Source organism: Bombina bombina, chromosome 2 (assembly GCF_027579735.1).
Source record: "Bombina bombina isolate aBomBom1 chromosome 2, aBomBom1.pri, whole genome shotgun sequence".
NCBI classification, from domain to species: domain Eukaryota; kingdom Metazoa; phylum Chordata; class Amphibia; order Anura; family Bombinatoridae; genus Bombina; species Bombina bombina.
In genome coordinates, this window is record NC_069500.1 from 351,563,787 (window position 1) to 351,589,861 (window position 26,075).

Below are 26,075 nucleotides of genomic sequence, written 5' to 3' on the forward strand. Positions count from 1 at the left end.
GAGAATACAAAAGTTCCCATCCTTTGAGACTAATGATAAATCTTTCATTGATGATTGGAATCAGACTTTAACTGACTGTTCCCTGAAACTGATGATGTTATTGATTGGGTATAAGATCCATTTGCTCAAAATGCTTAGAACAGATATTGCAGAGATACAAAATGAGCTAAACAAAAGAAGTCAGGATAGTCAGTTTAAGGGATTTGATGAACAGCTTTCAAAGGTTGTAGCAGACACGAAACAGCAGATAATGGAACATAAACATTCCAAATTCATCAGGGATAATAGTGATTATCAAGCCAACACTGTTTATATTTGGAATAAACAGCAGAGATTTATTGCCAGAAAACAACAGAACAGACAGAGAAGTAGCAGTCGCAATAGACGCAATAGACGCTGGAGAAATAGTAGACAGGTTACATTCAGTGATAGTGAGGGAGATTCAGGAGGCGATGACTCTCAGACATACAATAGAGACACTGCTCAACACACTGCTCCTATAGTTCCCCAAGGTATTCTGAAACAACCAAATAATACGCAAGTATCTTCATACAGAAGTATCAATGACATACCTAATGACAATCAAACTAGACTTAGACCTTATGATGATCGTGCACACATGACAATGCCCTCAGGTACTACATCTTTTCAACAGCCAGGACCATCACAATACGATTACATACAACAAAATACAGCATCAAACACTTATCACAGTGGACAGTCATATCAAAACTACCATATTCCTCCACCTATTGTCAATACACATATGGGTATGGGCTCCATGAGTTCAGACAATAGGACAGTACAGGATTCCAGAGCTATTGAACAGGTTTTTTCAATCCCTCCACAAGTCCTAGGGAGGGGAAGAGGGGCAACAGGTACCTCAGAACCCAGGTACCCTCAGAGAGCAAACAGATCCCAACGGAGACGTTAAATTTTCAAGTTATTAATCTATCAGATGTTGCATTAACCCCTATACAAATTAAAGTCTTGAGCCATGGTTTAGGTTTTGCTCCAACTAATGACTTCAACCTTTTTAATACCATCTTAGATCTCAATAAACTAATAAGGAATTTAACTCTGCGCAAGCACTTCCAGGACTCTGACAATTCTACTCCATCATCAGATGGGAGAGTGGATGATCAGAGTCAGCCCCTATCTTTCTCAGAACAATGTGATGTTATCAATCTCAATAGTCTTTTGAATGAGGGCTCTCTGTCCCCCAGTCAAATAGTGGATAAACAAGTCAGATTTAGAAACAAGTCTAAATTTTATCCAATTCATTCACGTGGCAATGTCTTAGAAACCTTTTATAAAAGGGTAGAGCAGGATCTTGTTAGCTTGAAAAATACGCATATATGTACTACTAACAATTTGACTAAACAGGAGAAAACAGCCCTAAAATCTATTCAGAACAACAAAGCGTTGGTGGTGAAAGGAGCTGACAAAGGTGGCTCGGTGGTTGTCATGAATAGGTCTGATTACATACTGGAAGCCAACAGGCAACTGTTAGACACAGAGAGTTATATAAAACTTGACCACAACCCCATATGGTTTTTCCAAAAGGAACTCAAAGATCTTTTGGATGATGGCCTGGAGAGTGGCTTCCTAGACAGAAACACCTATGACTATCTTTTGGTCGACCACCCTGTCACTCCTATCTTTCATCACCTTCCGAAGGTTCATAAATCTTTGGAGGGTGTGAAGGGTAGACCCATTGTCAGCGGGATTGGGTCATACACGGAAAATGTATCCCAATGGTTGGATGCGATATTACAGCCATTGGTCACCCAGTTACCCAGTCATTTGAAAGACACCACACATGTGTTACAATTACTTGAGTCTGAGAAATGGAGTACTGACAGCATGTGGGTCACAGTGGATGTAACATCGTTATATTCCATGATCCCACATGATAAGGGGATACAAGCTTTGAGATATTTTTTGGCAGAACAAACCAATTTTTCCATACCATATCAGGATTTTATATTGAGGGTCACTCTATTTTTGTTGACCCACAATTATTTCGAATTTGAGGGTGAGTTTTTCTTGCAGAGACGTGGGACAGCTATGGGTGCCAAATTTGCACCTTCATACGCCAACCTATACTTAGGTTGGTGGGAGCTGTCCCACGTCTATACACAAATCAACCCATACATCAATGAAATTGCTTTTTATAAGCGTTTCATTGATGACCTTCTATTTATTTGGAAGGGGGACAGGTGCAGCATCACTGAGTTTATGACTTGGATCAATGATAATGATCTCAATCTTGGGTTCACTTTTGAGATAGAACCCTATGAAATAAACTTCCTTGATATCACGATGAGGGGCATGTCTGATGGCAGGATTGTAACTAGTAGTTACAGGAAACCGATCTCGGGCAATACTTTGTTACATGGCCGGAGCTGCCATCCTAAGCATGTCCCTTATGCGATAGCAAAGGGACAGCTGATTAGACTTAAACGAAACTGTTCTGATCCACAAACATATGAAAAACAGTCGGAAGATCTAGTGAGTCGCCTCAAAGAGAGGGGCTACAAAAATTCAGACATAACCAAGGCTATAAATGAGGTTAAACACCTAGATAGAAGATCTTTGCTCACCCCTAAAAGTGGTGATATCGCCTCATCCGAACATAAGGGAGTCACATTTGTTACCACATTTAGTGCTCAATACCAACAAATTTGTGGTATAGTTCGGAAACATTATGGCATGTTAAGGGCGGATGATAAATTAATTGACACTGTTGATAATGGTCTGAGATGCTCATACAGAAGGGCCTGTACACTTGGCAACATACTCTCCCCTTCCAAACTAAAACCTACTAAACAACCAACTAGTTCATGGCTACAACATAGGGGCATGTTTAGATGTGGACACACCAGGTGTAAACCATGTGATTATATGGATATAACAACTACCTTTTCCTCTACAGTCACAGGCAAAACATATGACATTGAAAGATGTCTTAACTGTTCATCTAGCAATGTCATTTATATGTTGGAGTGTACACAATGTCAGGTCCAATATATAGGACTTACGACTAGAGACGTAAGATCCCGTATGCGGGAACATTTTAGTACCATCAAAGTGGGTAAAGCAACCACTCCAATTGTGCAGCACTTTGTCACAAAACATTGCAATAGTATTGCTTCACTAAGATGGAAGGCCATTGAACAAGTGATTACCCCCCAGAGGGGGGGGTGACAAAGAAAAACTGTTAGAAAAACGAGAAATGTTCTGGATTTTCCAGCTGGAAACCAGATACCCCAAAGGCTTAAATTCCCAATATGATCTAATTAATTATTGGGAATAATTCAGACAGATATCCCTTAGCTCTTTTGGATTCAAAGGAGTATATTAAAATTAAATTAAAATTTCATTCTGATTTATGTATTTGTTCCATCCTTAGGCATTAAGTCATACTCATTGACATATGTATTTTGATACACCTAACAACATTTAATCCATAGATTTATAGATTGGGTTTGCTGTACACTTATTGACATTTTTTCACTTACAGCTTTAGGATAGTCATTTATATATACATAGAGTATTACATATTTGAGACTGGTATAACTTTTATTAGTAACAGGTCAGTTTCAATTTATAAACACTGCAATATGATACATTAGGATAACTCTAAAGGTTAGGTTTTACATTAGAGAAAGCCGATATACAGTGTTTGCAGTTCTATTCTTTTATATATATTTGTCTGTGAAATGCCTTATAATCATTGCTTTATTATGCTGGTTTGACTTGTAGTTGACACTTGTTAAGTTTCACAGGAAACTAATCAAAGTTCAAACACGCCTATTGTTTTTGAACCAATCACAGCCCAGGGGGGCCTTTTTTAAACTGAATTGATTAGCAATGTGATATTGGCTATGAGTAAGGCTAAGGCCGAAACGCGTAAGCCACAGTTCTAGGTGTTTTGGACTTTCTGTGTTCTGTCCCCATGTTTGGATTTTAAATTGTTACAATAAAGTTTTTGATTTTTTAAATCTGACCCCGGACCTGTTCTATCATTTTTGGACACATGAACTAATGCCCTCTAGCTGTGAAAAACTGTTAAGTGCATTGAAATAAGAGGCGACCTTCAAGGGCTTAGAAATTAGCATATGAGCCTACCTAGGTTTAGCTTTCAACTAAGAATACCAAGAGAACAAAGCAAATTTGATGATAAAAGAGATTTGGAAAGTTAATATTGCATGCCCTATCTGAATCATGAAAGTTTATTTTTGACTAGACTGTCCCTTTAACTATAGTTCCTGTCCCATTAACTATATGTTTAACCCCTATACAGAGTTAAAACACTTGACTACAGTCAAGAAATAGTGAGGTAGGAAAACAACTGTTCTAAAGTCCCATTAATTAAAGGTAATTTTCAGGCTAATTATTGACTTGTATAAGCAGCTTCTGGAATTGCAGTGTTGAATAAGGTCATAAAAGATTTTTTTTTTTTTTTAAATGACTCCTCATGGTTTTTTTCTTGGTATAATCCTTACATTATCCTTCATTTTTTACATTTGTAACTTATAATGATGCTATCCTGGGGGCACAAGTGCTGATACTTCTTCTGAAATCACTCTCAAATCAGCAGTTGTGCCCAGGATAGGATTTCTTCAATATCACTTGCTGCACTACAGTATCCAGTTTACACAAAACAGGTGAAAACATTCATGTAACCCTGGTGCTATTGTTCATAGGCAATCCTTACCTTCCCAAGATTTTCTTGCTCAAGGATATTCTTTGTATATTGTTCCCTAAAATATACAAAAAACAAACATACAAGACAACACTGATTAGGATAAAATAAATACTATAAGCAACAAAAGTAAGCAAAATATGTGAGATGAATCCTAAATATTTATTTTACCCTTAGACTTCTTATATATGTAAAAAGCAAATAAATACATGCATCTAAGGAGCAGTAAATTACATATGATCATATTTTTAAATGTATCCTCCGATTATACAATGGAAAACTATTAAAGTGATGGTAAATCCAAGTGTATTACAAATGCTAGGATTTACCATCACTAAAAATAAACATGAGTTTCTCTTTTTACAAAACAGCGTTACACTCACACTAGGTGTTAGGAAAGCATATCGCTAACACAGCGCCCCCTGGCCACCCACAGCACAACGATTTCTTGAATGAGGTAACGTTTCAACCTCTAGACCAATAGCCGTGCGTGTCAGCTGATATCCTAGCACGGCTAGAGGTCTAAACGTCATCTCATTGGAGAAGAGGCGCTGTGTTAGCGATGTGCTTTCCTAACAGCTAGAGTGAGTGTAACACTGTTTTTTACAAAACGATGAGAGAAACTTGGATTTACCATTACTTTAATAACTTTCCTACAGAAGAAGCTCAAAATTTAACCCCCAACAAAAGATGATTAATTAAGCACAGTAAGAAAAAAAATGCAATGTGTATCTGAGTAAAAGCGAAGCGTAGTGTGAAAACATAAATTATGCTTACCTGATAATTTAATTTCCTTCTGTATGAGGAGAGTCCACGGCATGATTCCTTACTGATGAGAAATACTGAACCTGGCCACCAGGAGTAGGCAAAGACACCACAGCCAAAGGCTTAAATTCTCCCCCTACTTCCCTCATATCCCAGTCATTCTGTCAAGGGAACAAGGAACAGTAGGAGAAATATCAGGGTATAAATGGTGCCAGAAGACATAAACCAATTTTGGTCCGCCCATCGGAGTATACGGGCGGGGGCCGTGGACTCTCCTCATACAGAAGGAAATTAAATTATTAGGTAAGCATAATTTATGTTTTCTTTCTTAATATGAGGAGAGTCCACGGCATCATTCCTTACTGTTGGGAAAACTATACCCAAGCTCTAGAGGACACTGAATGCTAACGGGAGGGGTAAAAGAGAGGCGGACCCTAATCTGAGGGCACAACAGCCTGTAAAACCTTTCTCCCAAAAGCTGCTTCGCCCGAAGCAAAAACGTCAAACTTGTAGAATTTTGAAAAAGTATGTAAGGAGGACCAGGTAACCACCTTACAGATCTGATCCATAGAGGCCTCATTCTTAAAGGCCCGCGAGGAAGCCACTGCTCTAGTGGAATGAGCCGTAATCCTCTGAGGAGTTCTAAGTCTCGCTGACTCGTAAGCTAAGCGTATAACACTCCTCAACTAAAAAGATAAGGAAGTCAAAGAAGCCTTCAGACCCTTACGTAAAGAGTAAATATCAAACAAGGAAGAAGTTTGCCTAAAATCCTTAGTAGCTTGAAGATAAAACTTCAAAGCTTGAACCACATACAGATTATGAAGTAAACATTCCTTCGAAGAAGAAGGATTAGGACATAAGGAAGGAACCACAATCTCCTGATTAATGTTACGATCAGACATCACCTTAGGGAGAAAACCCAAGCGGGTACGTAGGACAGCCTTATCAGTGTGGAACACCAGATAAGGAGGCTCATATTGCAAGGCAGCTATTTCAGAAACTATGCATGCTGACGCAGTAGCCAATAGAAAAATAACCTTCCATGACAACAATTTGATGTCAACCGAATGCATAGGCTCACACTGAGCCCGTTGCAAAAACTTAAGAACAAGATTCAAACTCCAGGGTGGAGCATTAGATCTAAACACAGGTCTGATCCTAATCAGAGCCTTTACGAAAGATTGCACGTCAGGGAGCTCTGCAAGCCTCTTGTGCAGCAAAACAGAAAGGGACGAAAACTGTCCCCTCAGGGAACTGGCAAAAAGACCCTTCTCCAGACCTTCCTGGAGAAAGGAAAGTATCCTGGCAGCCTTAACCTTATGCCAAGCTAAACCACGCTCTAAACACCAGAATAAGTAAGCTCTCCACACCTTATGATAGATGCGACGAGTAACAGGCTTACGAGCCTGAATGAGAGTATCAATAACCCTCATATAGAAACCTCTCTTGGGTAGGACTAAGCGTTCAATCTCCACGCAGTCAGCCTCAGAGAATCTAGATTTTAATGAACAAAAGGACCCTGTTACAGCAGATCCCTGCGACGACATCCCCACCAGGTCCGCGAACCACATCCTTCGCGGCCACGATGGAGCAATCAGTATCACTGATGCCTGCTCCTGCGTGATGTGGGCCACTACACGAGTAAGAAGTGGTAATGGTGGGAAAATGTGAATTAGATTGAACATCCAAGGCAATGCCAATGCATCTATTGGCTCCGCTTGAGGATCCCTGGGCCACGACCCACATCTGGGTAGCTTGGAATTGAACTGGGACGCCATGAGATCTATCTCTGGCTTCCTCCATTTGTTGCAAATCTCCACAAACACCTCGGGATGGAGATACCATTCCCCCAAATGAAAGGATTGTCTGCTTAGGAAATCTGCCTCCCAGTTGTCCACACTCGGAATGTGGATCGCTGACAGCGAGCAGTTGTGGGCCTCCGCCCACTCCAGAATCCGAGATACTTTCCTCATCGCTAGGGAGCTTCTCGTTCCCCCCTGATGGCTGATGTAAGCCACCAAGGTTATGTTGTCTGATTGGAATCTGATAAACTGGGATGAACCCAGAAGAGGCCAAGCTTTCAGAGCATTGAAGATTGCCCGAAGTTCCAGAATGTTGATCGGGAGGAGGGATTCCTCGAGTCCACAGGCCCTGTGCCTTCCTGGTACCCCAAACAGCTCCCCGTTCCAGATAGACTTGCGTCGGTAGTCACAATCTCCCAGGATGGTCTAAAGAAGGATGTCCCTTGGGACAGGTGATCTGGACAGAGCCACCAGGAGATCGATTCTCTCGACCGGTTGTCCAGATAAATCTGTTGAGACAGATCCGAATGATCACCGTTCCACTGTCTCAGCATGCACAGCTGTAGCGGTCTGAGATGGAATGTGGCAAAAGGAATGATGTCCATGCTGGACACCATGAGAGCAATCACCTCCATACACAGCACCACAGAGGGCCTTAAGGAGGTCTAGAGGGCAAGACAAGCAGAAGTTAGCTTGTAATGTCTCTGGTCTGCAAGGAATATCCCTCATGGATATGGAGTCTATTATAGTACCCAGAAATTCCACCCTGGTACTGGGAATATGAGAACTCTTTTCTAAGTTTATCTTCCAACCATGAGATCGAAGAAGAAACAGAAGAGATTTTCAAATGGTTTTCTGCCAGACGACAGGATGGTGCTTGTACCAGAATATCGTCCAAGTTTGGAGCTACTGCTTTACCTCTAGTTCTGGCCACTGCAAGCAGAGCCCCTAGGACCTTTGTAAAAACTATTGGAGCAGTAGCTACACCAAACAAAAGTGCAATAAACTGGAGGTGCTGGTCCATGATCGCAAACCTTAGAAACTTTAAGTGTTCCTTGTGGATTGGAACGTGAAGGTAAGCATTCTTTAGATCTATAGTGGTCATGAACTGTCCTTCCTGAACTAAGGGAAAGATAGACCTCATCGTCTCCATCTTGAACAAGGGGACAGATAGGAATCTGTTTAAGCACTTTAGGTCCAGAATTGGGCGGAAAGTTCCCTCTTTCTTTGTGACCACAAAAAAGGTTTGAATAGTATCCCAAACCTCTTTCTGCGAGAGGTAGCGGGACAATAACTCCTAGGGAGGAGAGATCCCTCACACACCCCAGAAAGGCTTCTCTCTTTTCTGGCCTGGAAGACAGGTTTTATAGGAGGAATCTGCCCCTGGGTGGATGAGACTTGAAACCTATCTTGTATCCCTGAGCGATGACCTCCAGGACCCACGGGTCTTGCACGTCCCCAAACCAAAAGTCCGAAAAGAGCGACAGTCTGCCCCTTACATGATCCAGAACTGGATCAGGGGCCGCCCCTTCATGACGACTTTGTCTCAGCGGGCTTCTTGCTCTGCTTGGATTTATTCCAGGACTGAGCCGGTTTCCAAGTACCCTTCGATTGCTCGGGCTTTAAAGAGGGCTGCTGATGTTGGGATTTATCAGAACGAAAATTAGGACATTGTCCCTTAGGCTTGTTCTTCTTATCCTGCAGTAAAAAGGCACTCTTGCCTCCAGTAACCGTGGAGATAATGGATTCCAGGCCTGGACCAAATAAAATCTTTCCCTTAAAGGGGAGGGAACGAAGTCTGGACTTTGAAGCCATGTCCGCAGACCAGGACTTCAACCAGAGTGCTACGGGCTTGAACAGAAGAACCTGAAGCCTTAGCATTCAGGCTTAATAATTTGCATATTAGCACCACAAATAAAAGAAATTAGCCACCCTTAAGGCCTTAATTCTTTCCTGGATCACGTCGAGGGGACCCTCCACCTCGATCAACTCAGATAAGGAGCCGCAACAGCCGCTGCTGGTTGAAACAAATATCCTGTATGTTGAAACATCTTTCTTAACAGAGTTTCTATCTTCTTATCCATGGGCTCATTAAACGACGAACTATCCTCAGACGGATAGTAGTGCGTTTAGCAAGCGTGGAGATAGCGCCATCCACCTTGGGGATGGAACCCCACAACTCCAATTGAGAGTCCGGGACCAATTTCCTAAAGGAAGAAGAAGGGGAAATTGAAGAACAAATCCTTTCCCATTTATTCTTTATAGGAAACGGGAAAGTTTGTGGTACAACCCTGTCCTCGTAGACCTTACGTAATTTAGGAATCAAAGGTTCCTCAGGCAATTTGAGCTCTGGAACCTCTAATGTAGCCCAAACTTCAACAGAAAGCAGAAATGCTCAATCCTAAATCTAAAGTCTGGTTCCTCCGCAGCTGGAGGTTTAGAGGCAGCAGACTCCGACCCAGAAAGAGCTTCCTCTGAAGTATCAGAGGCGCCTTCATCATCGGATAATCTTATATCAGATAAATCCAACAAACTAGTTGATGACCCTTGGGAAGGATAGCAATATTTGACCTTTCGCTTGCGCTTAGCAGGGTGAGGTAAAGCACTAAAGGCCACAGACACCGCCGTTTGTAACTGCTCAGTAAAGTCTTGCGGTAAAAGGCCCCCTCCAGATTGAGGATTAGGAGTGCTATGGGAAGCTGCATGTGTAATAGGAGATGACTGTAGGGTGCGTACTGTCAGGGTTTTTTCCCTGCTTTGTTTGCCATGTGCTGCTGGCAGCCATTTTAATCACCTCTCTTGCTGACTCTGGTGCATAGTGTGAAGTGTGTGATGCTGCTCATTTCCTGCATGCCCTTTTATGGCCAGACTGGTGTACATCATCCATGTGCGACAGGTTGCAGTCTCAGAATTGTGATGTCATCACTTATTATTTAAAGGGCCTCTGTTCAGTATGCTTTGCCCTTGCTTTGTGTCAGACCTGTTTGTGAGAGTTCCAGTTCCTTTGTATTACCTGGCTGTCTGACGTCCCTCCTGGTTCCTGATCCCTGGCTTGTTCCTGATTCCGGCTCGTCTGACTATTCGCTTTGGCTCCTGACTCGGCTCGTCTGACTATTCGCTTTGGCTCCTGACTCGGCTCGTCTGACTACCAGCTCTGGTTTTGTCTCCTGGCTTGTTATTTGACTTGTGGACTATTTTTTGCTATTAATAAAGGTGTGATTATTTTTGCACGGCTCAGTGGTATCAAACATATTAACCTTCTTTGACATGGTTACTTTATCAAGGCATGTGGAAGATTGTTGAGCGGGCAGGTATACCGCAGCCTTCTCTCAATATAAACAGGTATTAGATTTAGGCAAAGAGGGAGAACCCTCTAACGCATCAGAATCCTCCATAGCTTGCGCTTACAGAGCAGACTATTGATAAAATGGCACATTTATACCCCCAATGACTGGGGCACTCACCACCTCCTATGACCCATGCCAAACAGGGAAACCGCTACTTCTCCGGTAAACCGCACGGTTAGGAAAGAGAAAATAATTGTGACCACACCCGGTCATGTGGTGCGCAATGCAGGACTGCCCCTGCTATAATAACAAAAAAAGCACACCAAGCCTTTTCAGGCTGCGCAGCTCCCAAAACGAAAGTAAGACCCTGTATGTTCCAACATCTGGCTGAGCCTACCATCTCACACATGTCACAGCATAATCAAATAAACTTATGCGATTAACCCCCACTGTTCAATAATCCCCCTCCGGAGATATTAACCCTTGATTCCATACAGATAAAAGGAGCCACACTGTGACCCTGTCTTCTGGTGTTATCATATGTTTAAAAAAAAAAAAAAAAAATATGAAACCATCTTACCGGAATCTATTCTGTGGAACAGAAACACAGCCTCTCAAGTTTGACAGTCTTGTAGCATCGCTCCTGACATGGACTTGAGTGATGGAAGCAGGCAGTGAAACTTGTCAACACTGATTGCTTAGGAGCTGTTAATACGAGTCTGGATGGGTTTACAGAAAGACTCTCCCTGCATCTCCAGACTCTAACATTCGTCAATGCTCTCAGTGAGAGGCTGACAAGACTACTTAAAACTCCAGTCCCATTTCGAAGGGTAGATACCCTCCATAAGGAACTACTCCGAATCTTCTGACACTTCTCTGCCAACCTCCTGTGACAAAAGGCAAAGAATGACTGCGATATGAGGGAAGTAGGGGGAGTATTTAAGCCTTTGGCTGGGGTGTCTTTGCCTCCTTCTGGTGGCCAGGTTCAGTATTTCCCAACAGTAAGGAATGATGCCGTGGACTCTCCTCATATTAAGAAAGAAATGCATAAGAACACTCAAAGCACCTTTGCATGTTTCTGGTTTTAAATATCATAATAAAGAGCTGTTATTAGTTTTCGTACAACAGAGTGCACATAATTTTTTTTTTTTTTTTGGAGTCTGCGGTGTGGCCTTGCCCTGCGTCTGTTGCACTCTGCTTAACTATGGATGGTGTAGTTTATGGCATTTTCTAAGGGTGGAAGTATATTTAGACGCTGCTCTCTTTTTGACCTTGAACTGCAGTTATAATGTTTGCAAGTACATACTTTATTTTATGAAGCTGAAGAGTAAAATGCATACTTAAAATACATGATACACAGTGACTGCTTAGATCAGTGCACAAGCTCAATTCAATGTGGCCTCTAACTGGCAACAGAAAAACAACTAGATAAACATAATAAAAGGTTGTTTAAAATGCATTTAAAACATTTACTTTGTATTCAGATATGTTGTTTTATAGTGCTTAATAGCAGATTATATTGTACTATGTACATGACTTTAAAATGGCCCTTTTACCAGCACGTTATATCAAAAAGAGAGTTCATAATTTCTATCCGCAACTGATGTTGATTTAATAACCACTTTTTGACACAAAAACATAATTTATGCTTACCTGATAAATTCCTATGTTTCTTGGTGGAGACAGTCCACGAAAATCCTTACTGTTGGGAATTTATCTCCTGGCCACCAGGAGGAGGCAAAGACACCAGACAGTAAAAAGCTTAAAAATCTTTCCTACTTCCTGTTCCCTCTCAGTATTTTGTATAGTCAAACAGGAGGAAGAAGTAACAAAAATATTAGGGTAAAGAGGCGCAAAATAGATTTGCCGCCATTAGCAAAATTTGGTGGGTTCCTGAACTCACACCACCAAGACAGAAAGGAATTTATCAGGTAAGCATAAATTATGTTTTCTTTTTAATGGTAGTGAGAGTTCACGACAATCGTTACTGTTGGGAACAAATATCCAAGCTATGGAGTCCACTAAAGATGAGTGGGACAAAAAGAGAAGGCAGGCACCTATTTACCATGAACTACATCTAAAGGACCTACCTACCAAATGTTACTTCGGCTGCTAAAGTATACATTGGAACTGCAAGAGAAGATTAAATTAGTTACTGAGATATACCTTAAAACTGTAATACAGGTTTTAACCAGTTACTATAATATAGATATATTATAAGTGCCTTAGAACTGTGATACAGGAGCAGTATAATACTATATAACCTTGTATACATAAAAGTAATCAGTACAAGAATTCACGCTGAATACAATAAAATAGACAGTAAATAAAATAGTGGTTACAGTCAAAGAACCAAAGCCTAGACATAAAATATGCCATCACAGTAGCCTAGTTACAGTAATTTACCATAATCATGTAAATAAGGTCTGTAAACAAGAACCTATATACAATAATATGCAGGTACATTGGACCAATTAGATTGTAAGACCAAGTCAATTTGTAAACTATTCATATATTAGCAATAATAACCCAAATCTGAGGATTTACCCCCCTCAAAATGTCCAACCCAGGAAAAACAGTTCCAGACTGATCCCATTTAAATGAACACCAAAGCACAATCAAACAGTGCAAAACACGTAGGTCTAAATGAGTACTCAAACTCACTAGATAACTATATCATTACAAATGCAAGGACTGTGAGTAGATAGAATAATGAAAAGATATACTAAACCACCAAATGTGTACTATAAATAAGAGGGAAAAACCCTTAAGTACGGAGTAAGAAATAGTAGTGGTACGAAACTTTAAACAATGTACTCTACGTTAGCTCCAGAGATAGGGACGTACTTCCACTGGTATCAAAGTTGACATCTAGAGAGCAGTTTCGCATTGTGCACTGTAAGCACGCCCACGCCCATAAGGCAGAGAGGCGGGAAAAACTGCCACCATTAACACACACCCTTACATTAACCATACTGACCGCAGTCTCTCCCTAGTGCTTCTGTTGTATTCTGGCAGAGAGAGAAGTGCTAAGGAAACCGACCACCATAAGGAAGCCCAGTGCTTCGGTATATGGTTCTTACCCTCAAGCACCGAAAGGAGTGAAAGGAGTGAAAAAGTGGGAAGGGCACCCAAAGCCCTATCGCGGCGAGAAAATACTTAACTCCTTCCCCGTGCACAAGAGAGCCAACAGCACCGTCCCTGCTCCCCTGTTTTCACCGCCACTTCCCCAGCACTCCATCAAAGGCAGTGAATAAGCAGAGCGCTGTGGTAGCCGGTCAACTGTCTGAGCAGGAGAAATTAAAGAAGCCGTAGCCTGATCTAGGCTCTAAAAAAAACCATTCAAAAGTGTAAAACACAGCCAAACCCCATTAACACATTACCAAGAGACCGAAATAAAAGTTGTAAATAGTAATATACAAATTAAAAGCCCCCTCCTGTGTACAAACCTTCAGAATATTAAACACACTGATCAAAAGGGGAATGACTAATAATAAGCCCTGTATTGCTGTACCTGGCTGGAAAGTACTAACTTAGTACTGGCAGATAGCCTGTGGGCTAAGTGAGAAATGTAGGTACTTAACCCGAATACAGAGCTCACTTCACTGTTCTTACCCAACTGTTCAGCCTCAGGGTATAGTATAGAGTCCATCATGTATTGTAACTAACAATAGAAGATATACTGAGGGAGTGCATCCACATGGCCAAGCAGGAGGAGGCTGAAGGAACTATCCCAGCGATACCTGTGGCAGCCTTGTTACCACTACTCCATAGAGAAGATTTACTTTGCACAGCCAGCACTCTCCTATGTCCCTCTCTTCCAGAAACTATCCATTGAGGGAAATGTGGTTTAAAATCCATGTAACCTTGAAGAAGTACAGAGCACCTCTATCTTCGCCTGCCTCCTTGACTAGGCAAAGAAAATACTGGGAGGGAACAGGAAGTAGGAGATAGTTAAGCTTTTTACTGTAGGGTGTCTTCACCTCCTCTTGGTGGCCAGGAGATGAATTCCCAACAGTTAGGATTTTCATGGACTCTCAACACTATTAGAAAGAAATTAAAAAAGCATTTTGTGCAGCACAGTGGAATTTAAAAAACATCCTTCATTCTCATTCAAAACTCTCAATTTTCTACAACTAAAATTAAAATTGGCTTCAGTCATGTGTAAAACCCTATTAGGTTTCCATACAAACAGATTCCTTGCACAGTCAAAACTTAATATTACTGCATATAAATGTGTGTGTCTGCAGGAAATGTTTGGGGGAGGGTAGATGCCCAAATAGTAACAATATTACTGTTGTAAATACTATATTCTTATCAACACATGCTTCTATATATTAATAGATACATTTTATATATATATATATATATATATATATATATATATATATATATATATATATATATATATATATATATATATATATATATATATATATATATATATACACAATTAGAAAACAGCATATGTATTTATCCTTCTCTCCACTTATAAGGAGAAATGAGAAATGAGGGTTTATTATGAGGAGGGGAAGCTTGTGTATGAGGAAGGGGGAGAAGGAAGAGAAATAATGTGAGGGTGTGTGAGGAGAAAGGACAAACATATGGATGTGTGAAGAGGAAGGAAAAAAGTAATGAGAGAACGAAAGCTTGCATACATAGTCACAATACAGTGTATAGGATAAAATAAGAAAAGGAAACAAAACGTGGGGGGACTGGAAAGGTGAAGCAAGGGAATGGGATTTAAACAACAAAATAAAAGATAATACAGTGGCAAGAAAAAGTATTTGAACCCTTTAAAATTAGTTGGTTTTCTGCATGAAATGGTCATAAAATATCATCTTCATCAAAGTCACAAGTACAGACAAACACAATGTGCTTAAAGGGACATAATACTCATATGCTAAATAACTTGAAACTGATGCAGTATAACTGTAAAAAGCTGACAGGAAAATATCACCTGAGCATCTCTATGTAAAAAAGGAAGATATTTTACCTCACAATCTCCTCAGCTCAGCAGAGTAAGTTCTATGTAAAAAAAGTTATACTCAGCTGTTGCTCAGCTGCAGTTAAAAAAATAAATGAATGAAGAAATGAACAGCAGCCAATCAGCATCAGCAGTGCTGAGGTCATGAACTCTTTTACTGTGATTTCATGAGATTTCACTTAACTCTCATGAAATTTCATAGTTAACTTCTTTAAACTGAATAGGGAAATAAGATGAGTGTGCACGTAAGCTCACTCCCTTAGCTATCCCGGGACAGACATACTAATTTGCTGCTTAGAAGTCCTTTACAATGGGATGTGGCTACTGAGGAATTTTTTAGGTGAAATATCTTTCTTTTTTACATAGAGATGTTGAGGTGATATTTTTAGTCAGCTTTTTACAGCTATGCTGCATCACTTTCAAGTGTTTCAACATTTGGGTATCATGGCCCTTTTAATTGAACACCACACAAACAATTATAATCTTTCATGTTTTTATTGAACACATCCCATTAAACATTCACATAACTGTGGAAAAACTAAGTGAACACTTGGATTTCATAGCTAGTTGATCCTCCTTTGGCAGAAATAACCTCCACCATGGATTTCCGATAGCTACGGATTAGACCAGCACAATGTTCAGGAGGAATTTTGAACCACTCTTCCTTACAGAACTGCTGCAGCTCAGCCATATTCTTAGGATGTCTGGTGTGAACAACTTTCTTGAATTCATTCCACAGCATCTCTATGGGGTTAAAGTGAAAGTCAATCCTAGAGTTATACAAACGCTAGCATTGACTATTGAAACAAATAAAGGGGACTTTCATTCATGAAGAATAAGATACTTCATGTAGAAAGCTCCTTTATTTGTTTCAATCGATCGCCATTTTAAGCTGCTACAGCAGCCCACGGCTAAAACACATTTTTGCCATGGGCGCCAAGCCGGATTTACCGCACGGCTATTGGCTAAGAGGTGAAAACATCACCTCTTAGCAAAAAATCTTTTTAGCCGTGGGCTTTCTACATGAAGTATCTTATACTTCATGAATGTAAGTCCCCTTCCTTTGTTTCAATAGTCAATCCTAGCGTTTGTACAACTCTAGGATTGACTTTCACTTTAAGGTCTGGGCTCTGACTGGGCCACTCCAAAAAACACAATTTATGCTTACCTGATAAATGTATTTCTCTTGTGGTGTATCCAGTCCACGGATCATCCATTACTTGTGGGATATTCTCATTCCCAACAGGAAGTTGCAAGAGGACACCCACAGCAGAGCTGTAATATAGCTCCTCCCCTAACTGTCATAGCCAGTCATTCGACTGAAAACAAGCTGAGAAAGCAGGAACCATAGGGTGCAGTGGTTACTGTAGTTTAAATTTAAAAATTACCTGCCTTAAAATGACAGGGCGGGCCGTGGACTGGATACACCACAAGAGAAATAAATTTATCAGGTAAGCATAAATTGTGTTTTCTCTTGTAAGGTGTATCCAGTCCACGGATCATCCATTACTTGTGGGATACCAATACCAAAGCTAAAGTACACGGATGAAGGGAGGGACAAGGCAGGTACTTAAATGGAAGGAACCACTGCCTGTAAAACCTTTCTCCCAAATATAGCCTCCGAAGAAGCAAAAGTATCAAATTTGTAAAATTTTGAAAAAGTATGAAGCGAAGACCAAGTCTCCGCCTTGCAAATCTGTTCAACAGAAGCCTAATTTTTAAAGGCCCAAGTGGAAGCCACAGCTCTAGTGGAATGAGCTGTAATCCTTTCAGGAGGCTGCTGTCCAGCAGTCTCATAGGCTAAGCAGATTATTCTTCTTAGCCAGAAAGAGAGGTTGCTGAAGCCTTTTGACCTCTCCTCCGTCCAGAGTAGACAACAAACAAAGCAGATGTTTGACGAAAATCTTTAGTAGCTTGTAAGTAAAACTTTAAAGCACGGACCACGTCCAGATTGTGTAATAGACGTTCCTTCTTCGAAGAAGGATTAGGACACAAGGATGGAACAACAATCTCTTGATTGATATTCTTGTTAGATACCACCTTAGGTAAGAACCCAGGTTTGGTACGCAGGACTACCTTATCCTTATGAAAAATCAGATAAGGAGAATCACATTATAAGGCAGTTAGCTCAGAGACTCTACGAGCCGAGGAAATAGCTACCAAAAAAAAAAGAACTTTCCAAGATAAAAGTTTGATATCTATGGAATGAAGCGGTTCAAACGGAACTCCTTGAAGAACCTTAAGAACCAAATTTAAGCTCCATGGTGGAGCAACAGGTTTAAACACAGGCTTGATTCTAACTAAAGCCTGACAAAATGCCTGAACGTCTGGAACATCTGCCAGACGCTTGTGCAAAAGAATAGACAGAGCAGAAATCTGTCCCTTTAAGGAACTAGCTGACATTCCTTTTTCCAAACCTTCTTGGAGAAAAGATAATATCCTGGGAATCCTGACCTTACTCCATGAGTAACCCTTGGATTCACACCAATAAAGATATTTACGCCATATCTTATGTTAAATTTTCCTGGTGACAGGCTTTCGTGCCTGTATTAAGGTATCAATAACTGACTCGGAGAAGCCACGCTTTGATAAAATCAAGCGTTCAATCTCCAGGCAGTCAGCCTCAGAGAAATTAGATTTGGATGGTTGAAAGGACCCTGAAGTAGAAGGTCCTGTCTCAGAGGTAGAGACCATGGTGGAAAGGATGACATGTCCACTAGATCTGCATACCAGGTCCTGCGTGGCCACGCAGGTGCTATCAGAATCACCGATGCTCTCTCCTCCTTGATCTTGGCAATCAGTCGAGGGAGCAGAGGAAATGGTGGAAACACATAAGCCAGGTTGAAAGACCAGGGCGCTGCTAGAGCATCTATCAGTGTCGCCTTGGGATCCCTGGACCTGGTTCCGTAACATGGAAGCTTGGCGTTCTGGCGAGACGCCATGAGATCCAGTTCTGGTTTGCCCCAACGATGAATCAGTTGTGCAAAAACCTCCGGATGGAGTTCCACTCTCCCGGATAAAAAGTCTGACGACTTAGAAAATCCGCCTCCCAGTTCTCTACACCTGGGATATGGATAGCTGATAGGTGGCAAGAGTGAATCTCTGCCCAGCGAATTATTTTTGAAACTTCTAACATCGCTAGGGAACTTCTTGTTCCCCCTTGATGGTTGATGTAAGCTACAGTCGTGATGTTGTCCGACTGAAATCTGATGTACCTCAGAGTTGCTAACTGAGGCCAAGCCTGAAGAGCATTGAATATCGCTCTTAGTTCCAGAATATTTATTGAAAGGAGAGACTCCTCCTGAGTCCACGATCCCTGAGCCTTCAGGGAATTCCAGATTGCACCCCAACCTAGAAGGCTGGCATCTGTTGTTACAATTGTCCAATCTGGCCTGCGAAAGGTCATACCTTTGGACAGATGGACCGGAGATAGCCACCAGAGAAGAGAATCCCTGGTCTCTTGGTCCAGATTCAGTTGAGGGGACAAATCTGTGTAATCCCCGTTCCACTGACTGAGCATGCATAGTTGCAGCGGTCTGAGATGTAAGCGTGCAAACGGCACTATGTCCATTGCCGCTACCATTAAGCCAATTACTTCCATACACTGAGCCACCGAAGGGCGCGGAATGGAATGAAGAACCCGGAAGGAATTTAGAAGCTTTGATAACCTGGACTCCGTCAGGTAAATTTTAATTTCTACAGAATCTATCAGAGTCCCTAAAAAGGAAACTCTTGTGAGTGGGGATAGAGAACTCTTTTCCTCGTTCACTTTCCACCCATGCGACCTCAGAAATGCCAGTACTACGTCCGTATGAGACATGGCAATTTGGAAGTTTGACGCCTGTATCAGGATGTCGTCTAAATAAAGGGCTACTGCTATGCCCCGCGGCCTTAGGACCGCCAGAAGTGACCCTAGAACCTTTGTAAAGATTCTTGGGGCTGTAGCTAATCCAAAGGGAAGAGCTACAAACTGGTAATGCCGGTCTAGAAAGGCAAACCTGAGAAACCGATGATGATCTTTGTGTATCGGAATGTGAAGATAAGCATCCTTTAGATCCACTGTAGTCATATATTGACCCTCCTGGATCATTAGTAGGATGGTACGAATAGTTTCCATCTTGAATGATGGAACTTTGAGGAATTTGTTTAAGATCTTTAGATCCAAAATTGGTCTGAAGGTTCCCTCTTTTTTGGGAACCACAAACAGATTTGAGTAAAAACCCTGTCCCTGTTCCTCCTTTGGAACTGGATGGATCACTCCCATAACTAGGAGGTCTCGTACACAGTGTAAGAATGCCTCTCTCTTTATCTGGTTTGCAGATAATTGTGAAAGGTGAAATCTCCCTTTTTTGGGGGGAAGCTTTTAAGTCCAGGAGATATCCCTGGGATATAATTTCCAACGCCCAGGGATCCTGAACATCTCTTGCCCATGCCTGGGCGAAGAGTGAAAGTCTGCCCCCTACAAGATCCGTTACCGGATAGGGGGCCGTTCCTTCATGCTGTCTTAGAGGCAGCAGCAGGCTTTTTGGCCTGCTTAGCTTTTTTCCAGGTCTGGATTGGTCTCCAGACCGTCTTGGATTGAGCAAAAGTTCCCTCTTGTTTAGCATTAGAGGACGTTGATGCCGCACCTGCCTTGAAGTTTCGAAAAGCACGAAAATTAGACTGTTTGGCCCTAGATTTGGACCTGTCCTGAGGAAGGGCATGACCTTTTCCTCCAGTGATATCAGCAATAATCTCCTTCAAACCAGGCCCGAATATGGTCTGCCCCTTGAAGGGAATGTTAAGTAGCTTAGATTTTGAAGTCACGTCAGCTGACCATGATCTAAGCCATAGCGCTCTGCGCGCTTGTATAGCAAAACCAGAATTCTTAGCCATTAGTTTAGTCAAATGAACAATGGCATCAGAATAAAAGAATTGGCTAGCTTAAGTGCTCTAAGTTTGCCAAGTATGTCATCCAATGGAGTCGCTACCTGTAAAGCCTCTTCCAGAGACTCAAACCAGTACGCCGCAGCAGCAGTGACAGGGGCAATGCATGCAAGGGGCTGTAAGATAAAACCTTGTTGAATAAATATTTTCTTAAGGTAACCTCTAATTTATTATCCATTGGATCTAAAAAAAAAAAAAAGCACAACTGTCCTCGACAGGGATAGTAGAACGCTTTACTAGAGTAGAAACTGCTCCCTCCACCTTAGGGACTGTCTGCCATAAGTCCCGTGTGGTGGCGTCTATTGGAAACATTTTTCTAAAAATAGGAGGGGAAGGGAACAGCACACCTGGTCTATCCCATTCATTATTAATAATTTCTGTAAACCTTTTAGGTATTTGGAAAAACATCAGTACACACCGGCACTGCATAGTATTTATCCAGTCTACACAATTTCTCTGGCACTGCAATGGTATCACAGTCATTCAGAGCAGCTAAAACCTCCCTAAGCAACACGCGGAGGTGTTCAAGCTTAAATTTAAATGCAGAAATATTAGAATCAGGTATCTTTCCTGAGTCATTAACATCACCCACTGACTGAAGCTCTCTTTCCTCAGCTTCTGCATATTGTGAGGCAGTATCAGACATGGTTATTAAAGCGTCAGTATGCTCTGCATTTTGTCTCACCCCAGAGCTATCTCGCTTACCTCTAAGTTCAGGTAGTCTGGCTAATACCGCTGACAGTGTATTATCCATGACTGCCGCCATGTCTTGTAAAGTAAACGCTATGGGCGCCCTAGATGTACTTGGCGCCATTTGAGTGTGAGTCCCTTAAGCGGGAGTCAAAGGGTCTGACACGTGGGGAAACTTAGACGGCATAACTTCCCCCTCGTCAGATTCCTCTGGTGATAATTTTTTTAAAGACAGAAAATGATCTTTATTGCATAAAATGAAATCAGAACATTTGGTACACATTCTAAGAGGGGGTTCCACCATGGCTTTTAAACATAATAAACAAGGAGTTTCTTCTATGTCAGACATGTTTATACAGACTAGCAATGAGACTAGCAAGCTTGGAAAACACTTTAAATCAAGTTAACAAGCAAATATAAAAAACGGTACTGTGCCTTTCAGAGAAACAAATTTTGTCAGAATTTGAAAAACAGTGAAAAAATGCAGTAAATCAAACGAAATTTTTACAGTGTGTATAATAGGCTAACAGAGCATTGCACCCACTTGCAAATGGATGATTAACCCCTTAGTTCAAAAAACGGATCAAAAAAACGAAATAGATGTTTTTTAACAGTCACAACCAACTGCCACAGCAAGCTGTGGCCCTACCTTCCCCAATAAACGACTTTGGAAAGCCTTTGGGCCCTTTAGAGATGTCCTATAGCATTCAGAGGGCCTTTGAGGGAAGCTGGATGTCACAGTTTGTAATTTTAAGTGCACCAACTGTAACTTTTTATACTACAACAGTGGAAAGCCTCAGGTTTCTAGTCAAAATTTAAGCCAGCCATGTGGAAAAAACTAGGCCCCAATAAAGTTTTATCACCAAAGCATATATAAAAACGATTAAACATACCAGCAAACGTTTTATATTGCAATATCATAAGGGTATTACCCCTGGGAGTAAGCATGATACCAGTCGTTATTAAATCACTGTATTCAGGCTTAACTTACATTAATCCGGTATCAGCAGCATTTTCTAGTGTTTTCCATCTCTAGAAAGAATTATAACTGCACATACCTGATAGCAGAATAAACTGCACGCCATTCTCTCGCTGAAGTTACCTCATCTGTGTAATCCCCTCAGACATATGTGAGAATAGCAATGGATCTTAGTTACAACCTGCTAAGATCATAGAAACCTCAGGCAGATTCTTCTTCTATTTACTGCCTGAGATAAAATAGCACAACTCCGGTACTATTTAAAAATAACAAACTTTTGATTGAAGAAAATAAACTAGCTATATTTAACCACTCTCTCCTACAACGTCCTTTCTAGTTGAGAGTTGCAAGAGAATGACTGGCTATGACAGTTAGGGGAGGAGCAATATTACAGCTCTGCTGTGGGTGTCCTCTTGCAACTTCCTTTTGGGAATGAGAATATCCCACAAGTAATGGATGATCCGTGGACTGGATACACCTTACAAGAGAAAGGTGGATTTTCTTTGAATCCATTCTGTAGTGGATTTACTTCAATGCTTAGGATAATGATCCTACTGCATCACCCAACTTCTATTGAGCTTCAGCTGGCGCAGAGCCACCCAGATATTATCCTGTAGGATATCTTGATAATTAATTTTGATGATGGCAAGTGGTCCAGGGCCCGAAGCAGCCCCAAACCATGATGCTTCCTCCACCGTTAACCATTGGGATGAAGTTTCCATGTTGATATGATATGTAGTGTAGTGCTGCATGTTCATCCTAAACAACTCAACCTTAGTTTCATAAGTCCACAAAATATTTTCACAGTAGCGTTGTGGAGTGTCAAGGTGGTCTTTGGCAAACTTCAGTTGTGCAGCAATTTTTTTTGGGAAAACAGCGGCTTACTTTGTGTTGTGCTGCCATGGACACCATGCCTGTTTAATGTTTTCCGTATGGTAGACTCATGAGCAGAGATGTTAACCAGTTCCAATAATTTCTTCAACTCTTTAGCTTTCACTCTAGGTTTTTTCTTTTACCTCATTGAGAATTGTGCGGTATGCCCTTTATTATTATTATTATTATTATTATTATTATCGGTTATTTGTAAAGCGCCAACAGATTCCGCAGCGCTATTAACAAAGGCGGAGTACAAGAAAACAGTTATAGGGATCAAATGGGTAGAGGGCCCTGCCAAGAGTTGCACTGTTGTAGTCAGCTCTTGAGAAGGTGATCAACAAACAGCTGGACTCTTAAGCTTACATGTTAAGGGGGTTCAGGGGATAGCAATGGAGGAGAGGAACTGGTATAAAGAAAGGTTAGCGTAGGTTGTATGCATCCCTGAACAGTAGAGTCTTTAGGGAGCACTTGAAGCTTTTAAAACTAGAAGAGAGTCTTGTGGAGCGAGGCAGAGAGTTCCACAAGATGGGAGCCAGTCTGGAGAAGTCCTGTAAACGGGAATGTGATGAGGTGACAAGAGAGGAGGAGAGTAGGAGGTCGTGAGCAGAGTGAAGGGGACGGGAGGGAGAGTATCTGGAGACAAGGTCTGAGATATAAGGGGGAGCAGTGCAGTTGAGGGCTTTGTATGTCAGAGTGAGAATTTTTTGTTTGATCCTAGAGGCAAGAGGAAGCCAGTGAAGAGATTGGCAGAGAGGTGCGGCAGATATAGAGCAACTTGTAAGGAAGACGAGTCTGGCAGAGGCAGAGAGAGTGGATTAAAATCTTAGTTGTGTCTAGTGTAAGGAAGTGTCTAATTTTAGAGACATTTTTAGAGACATTTTCTTTAGCCAAAGACTGAATGTGAGAGTGAAGGAAAGATCTGAGTCAAATGTGACCCCGAGACATCGGGCATGCGGGGTAGGGGTAATGATGGAGTTGTCGACAGTTATAGAGAGATTGGGGGTGGAGAGTTTAGAAGAAGGGGAGAAAATAAGGAGCTCAGTTTTGGAGAGATTTAGCTTGAGGTAGTGAGAGGACATCCAGTTGGAGATGTGAGAAAGACAGTTAGTGACACGGGTTAGCAAGGAAGGAGACAGGTCTAGTGCAGAGAAGTAGATTTGGGTGTCATCGGCATACAAATGATATTGTAAACCGTTGGACTTTATTAGGGAACATAGTGATGACGTGTAGATTGAGAAGAGAAGGGGACCGAGGACAGAGCCTTGCGGTACTCAGAAAGTGGTGACGGGGCAGAGGAGGCCCCAGAGAAGGCTACACTAAAGGTATGGTTTGACAGGTAGGAAGAGAGCCACGAGAGGGCTGTGTCACATATGCCGAAGGATTGGAGGGTTTGAAGCAAGAGAGGGTGGTCAACAGTGTCAAAGGCTGCGGACAGATCAAGGAGAATAAGCAGAGAGAAGTGGCCTTTTGATTTTGCTGTAAGTAGGTCGTTGGTAACCTTAACAATTGCTGTTTCTGTGGAGTGATGGGGACGAAATCCAGATTGCAATGGGTCAAGGAGGGAGTGTATTGTAAGGAAATGGGATAGGCGTGCACAAGCTAGTTTTTCGAGAAGCTTTGATGCAAGAGGGAGGATGGAAATAGGGCGGTAGTTGGATGGGGAGGTAGGATCAAGGGAAAGTTTTTTGAGGATAGGTGTGACTAGTGCATGTTTCAGCGATGAGGGAAATATACCGGTGCTGAAGGAGAGGTTGAAAGTGTGTGTGAGTATAGGGGTAAGGGTGGCAGAGAGGGAGGTGAGTAGCTGTGAAGGGATAGGGTCAAGGGGACAGGTAGTGAGGTGAGAGCGCAGTATAAGTGCTGAAACTTCTTCCTCAGTAACAGGGGAGAATGAGCTAAGTTTAAGGTTATGTGGGTTGTGGTTGATTGAGAGCATTTGAGGGGGTGAGAGAATGGAATTATGTTGAGAGCCGATTTCATTTCTGATGGAGTTTATTTTGTTATTGAAGTGGTTGGCAAAGTCTTGAGCTGACAGAGAAGTTGTATTAGGAGGTGGGGGAGGGCGGAGAAGAGTATTGAAAGTGGGGAACAAGCGTTTTTTGTTTGAAGAAAGATTAGAGTAGAGAAGTAGTGTTGCTTATGGAAATTAAGGGCAGAGTAGTAGGAGTTCAAGATAAATTTGTAATGTTGAAAATCAGCTGAACTCCTAGATTTTCTGCAGTGCCGCTCAGCAGTACGGGAACATCTGCGTAGGTATCGTGTCAGAGGAGTATGCCAGGGCAGACGATGAGTGTTTGATTTCCGAGCTATGGTAAGAGGGACGAGATTGTCAAGGACGGATGTAAGGGTGGAATTATAGTGGCAGATAGATTGGTCAGAGGTTTGAGGGAATTAGAAAGCTGTTGTTGATCTAATGACGTAATGCTTCTGTGAAGTTTGGTGTGAGGAGCAGAAGGAGGGAGAGTTAAAGGGAGGGATGATTTGTTGCAAGTAAGGAGATGGTGGTCAGAAAGAGGGAGTTTGTGAAGTTTGAGAGGGTGCATCGATAGCTAAAGATCCGGTCAAGGGAGTGACCATCTTTGTGAGTGGGAGAATTAGTCCATTGTGACAAACCAAAAGAGGAAGTGAGTTGCAGAAGTTGTTTTGCAGAGGAGGCAGTGAGATTGTCAAGAGGGATGTTGAAGTCACCAAGAATGAGGGAAGGGGTGTCCGAGGAAAGCAAATAAGGTAGCCATGCAGCCAAGTGATCTAGAAATTGAGTTGAGGAGCCAGGAGGATGGTATATGACTGCAACACGTATAGAAAGAGGAGAGAATAAGCGAATCATGTGGGTTTCGAATGAGGAAAATGTGAGGGAAGAGATGGGATGTATTTGTTGAAAGGTGCAACGAGAGGAAAGTAAAATACCTACACCACCTCCTTGTCTATTACCAGACCTAGGAGTGTGGCTGAAGTGGAGACCCCCATGTGACAGATCAGCAGTGGATGCTGTGTCTAGTGGAGAGACCCAGGTTTCTGTTAGGGCCAGAAGGTTGAGGGAGTGGGAGATAAA

General features: G+C 41.8%; 1 protein-coding gene across 1 annotated transcript in view; it reads right to left on the minus strand.

The window, feature by feature from the left end:
* The window catches only part of IFT81 (intraflagellar transport 81), a 302,650-nt gene that overhangs the window by 63,972 nt on the left and 212,603 nt on the right, over nt 1-26,075 (minus strand). Inside the window, exon 12 of the mRNA XM_053701734.1 lies at nt 4,724-4,769. Within this exon, the coding sequence (XP_053557709.1) occupies nt 4,724-4,769 (46 nt within the window). The remainder of the gene's footprint in view (nt 1-4,723; nt 4,770-26,075) is intronic.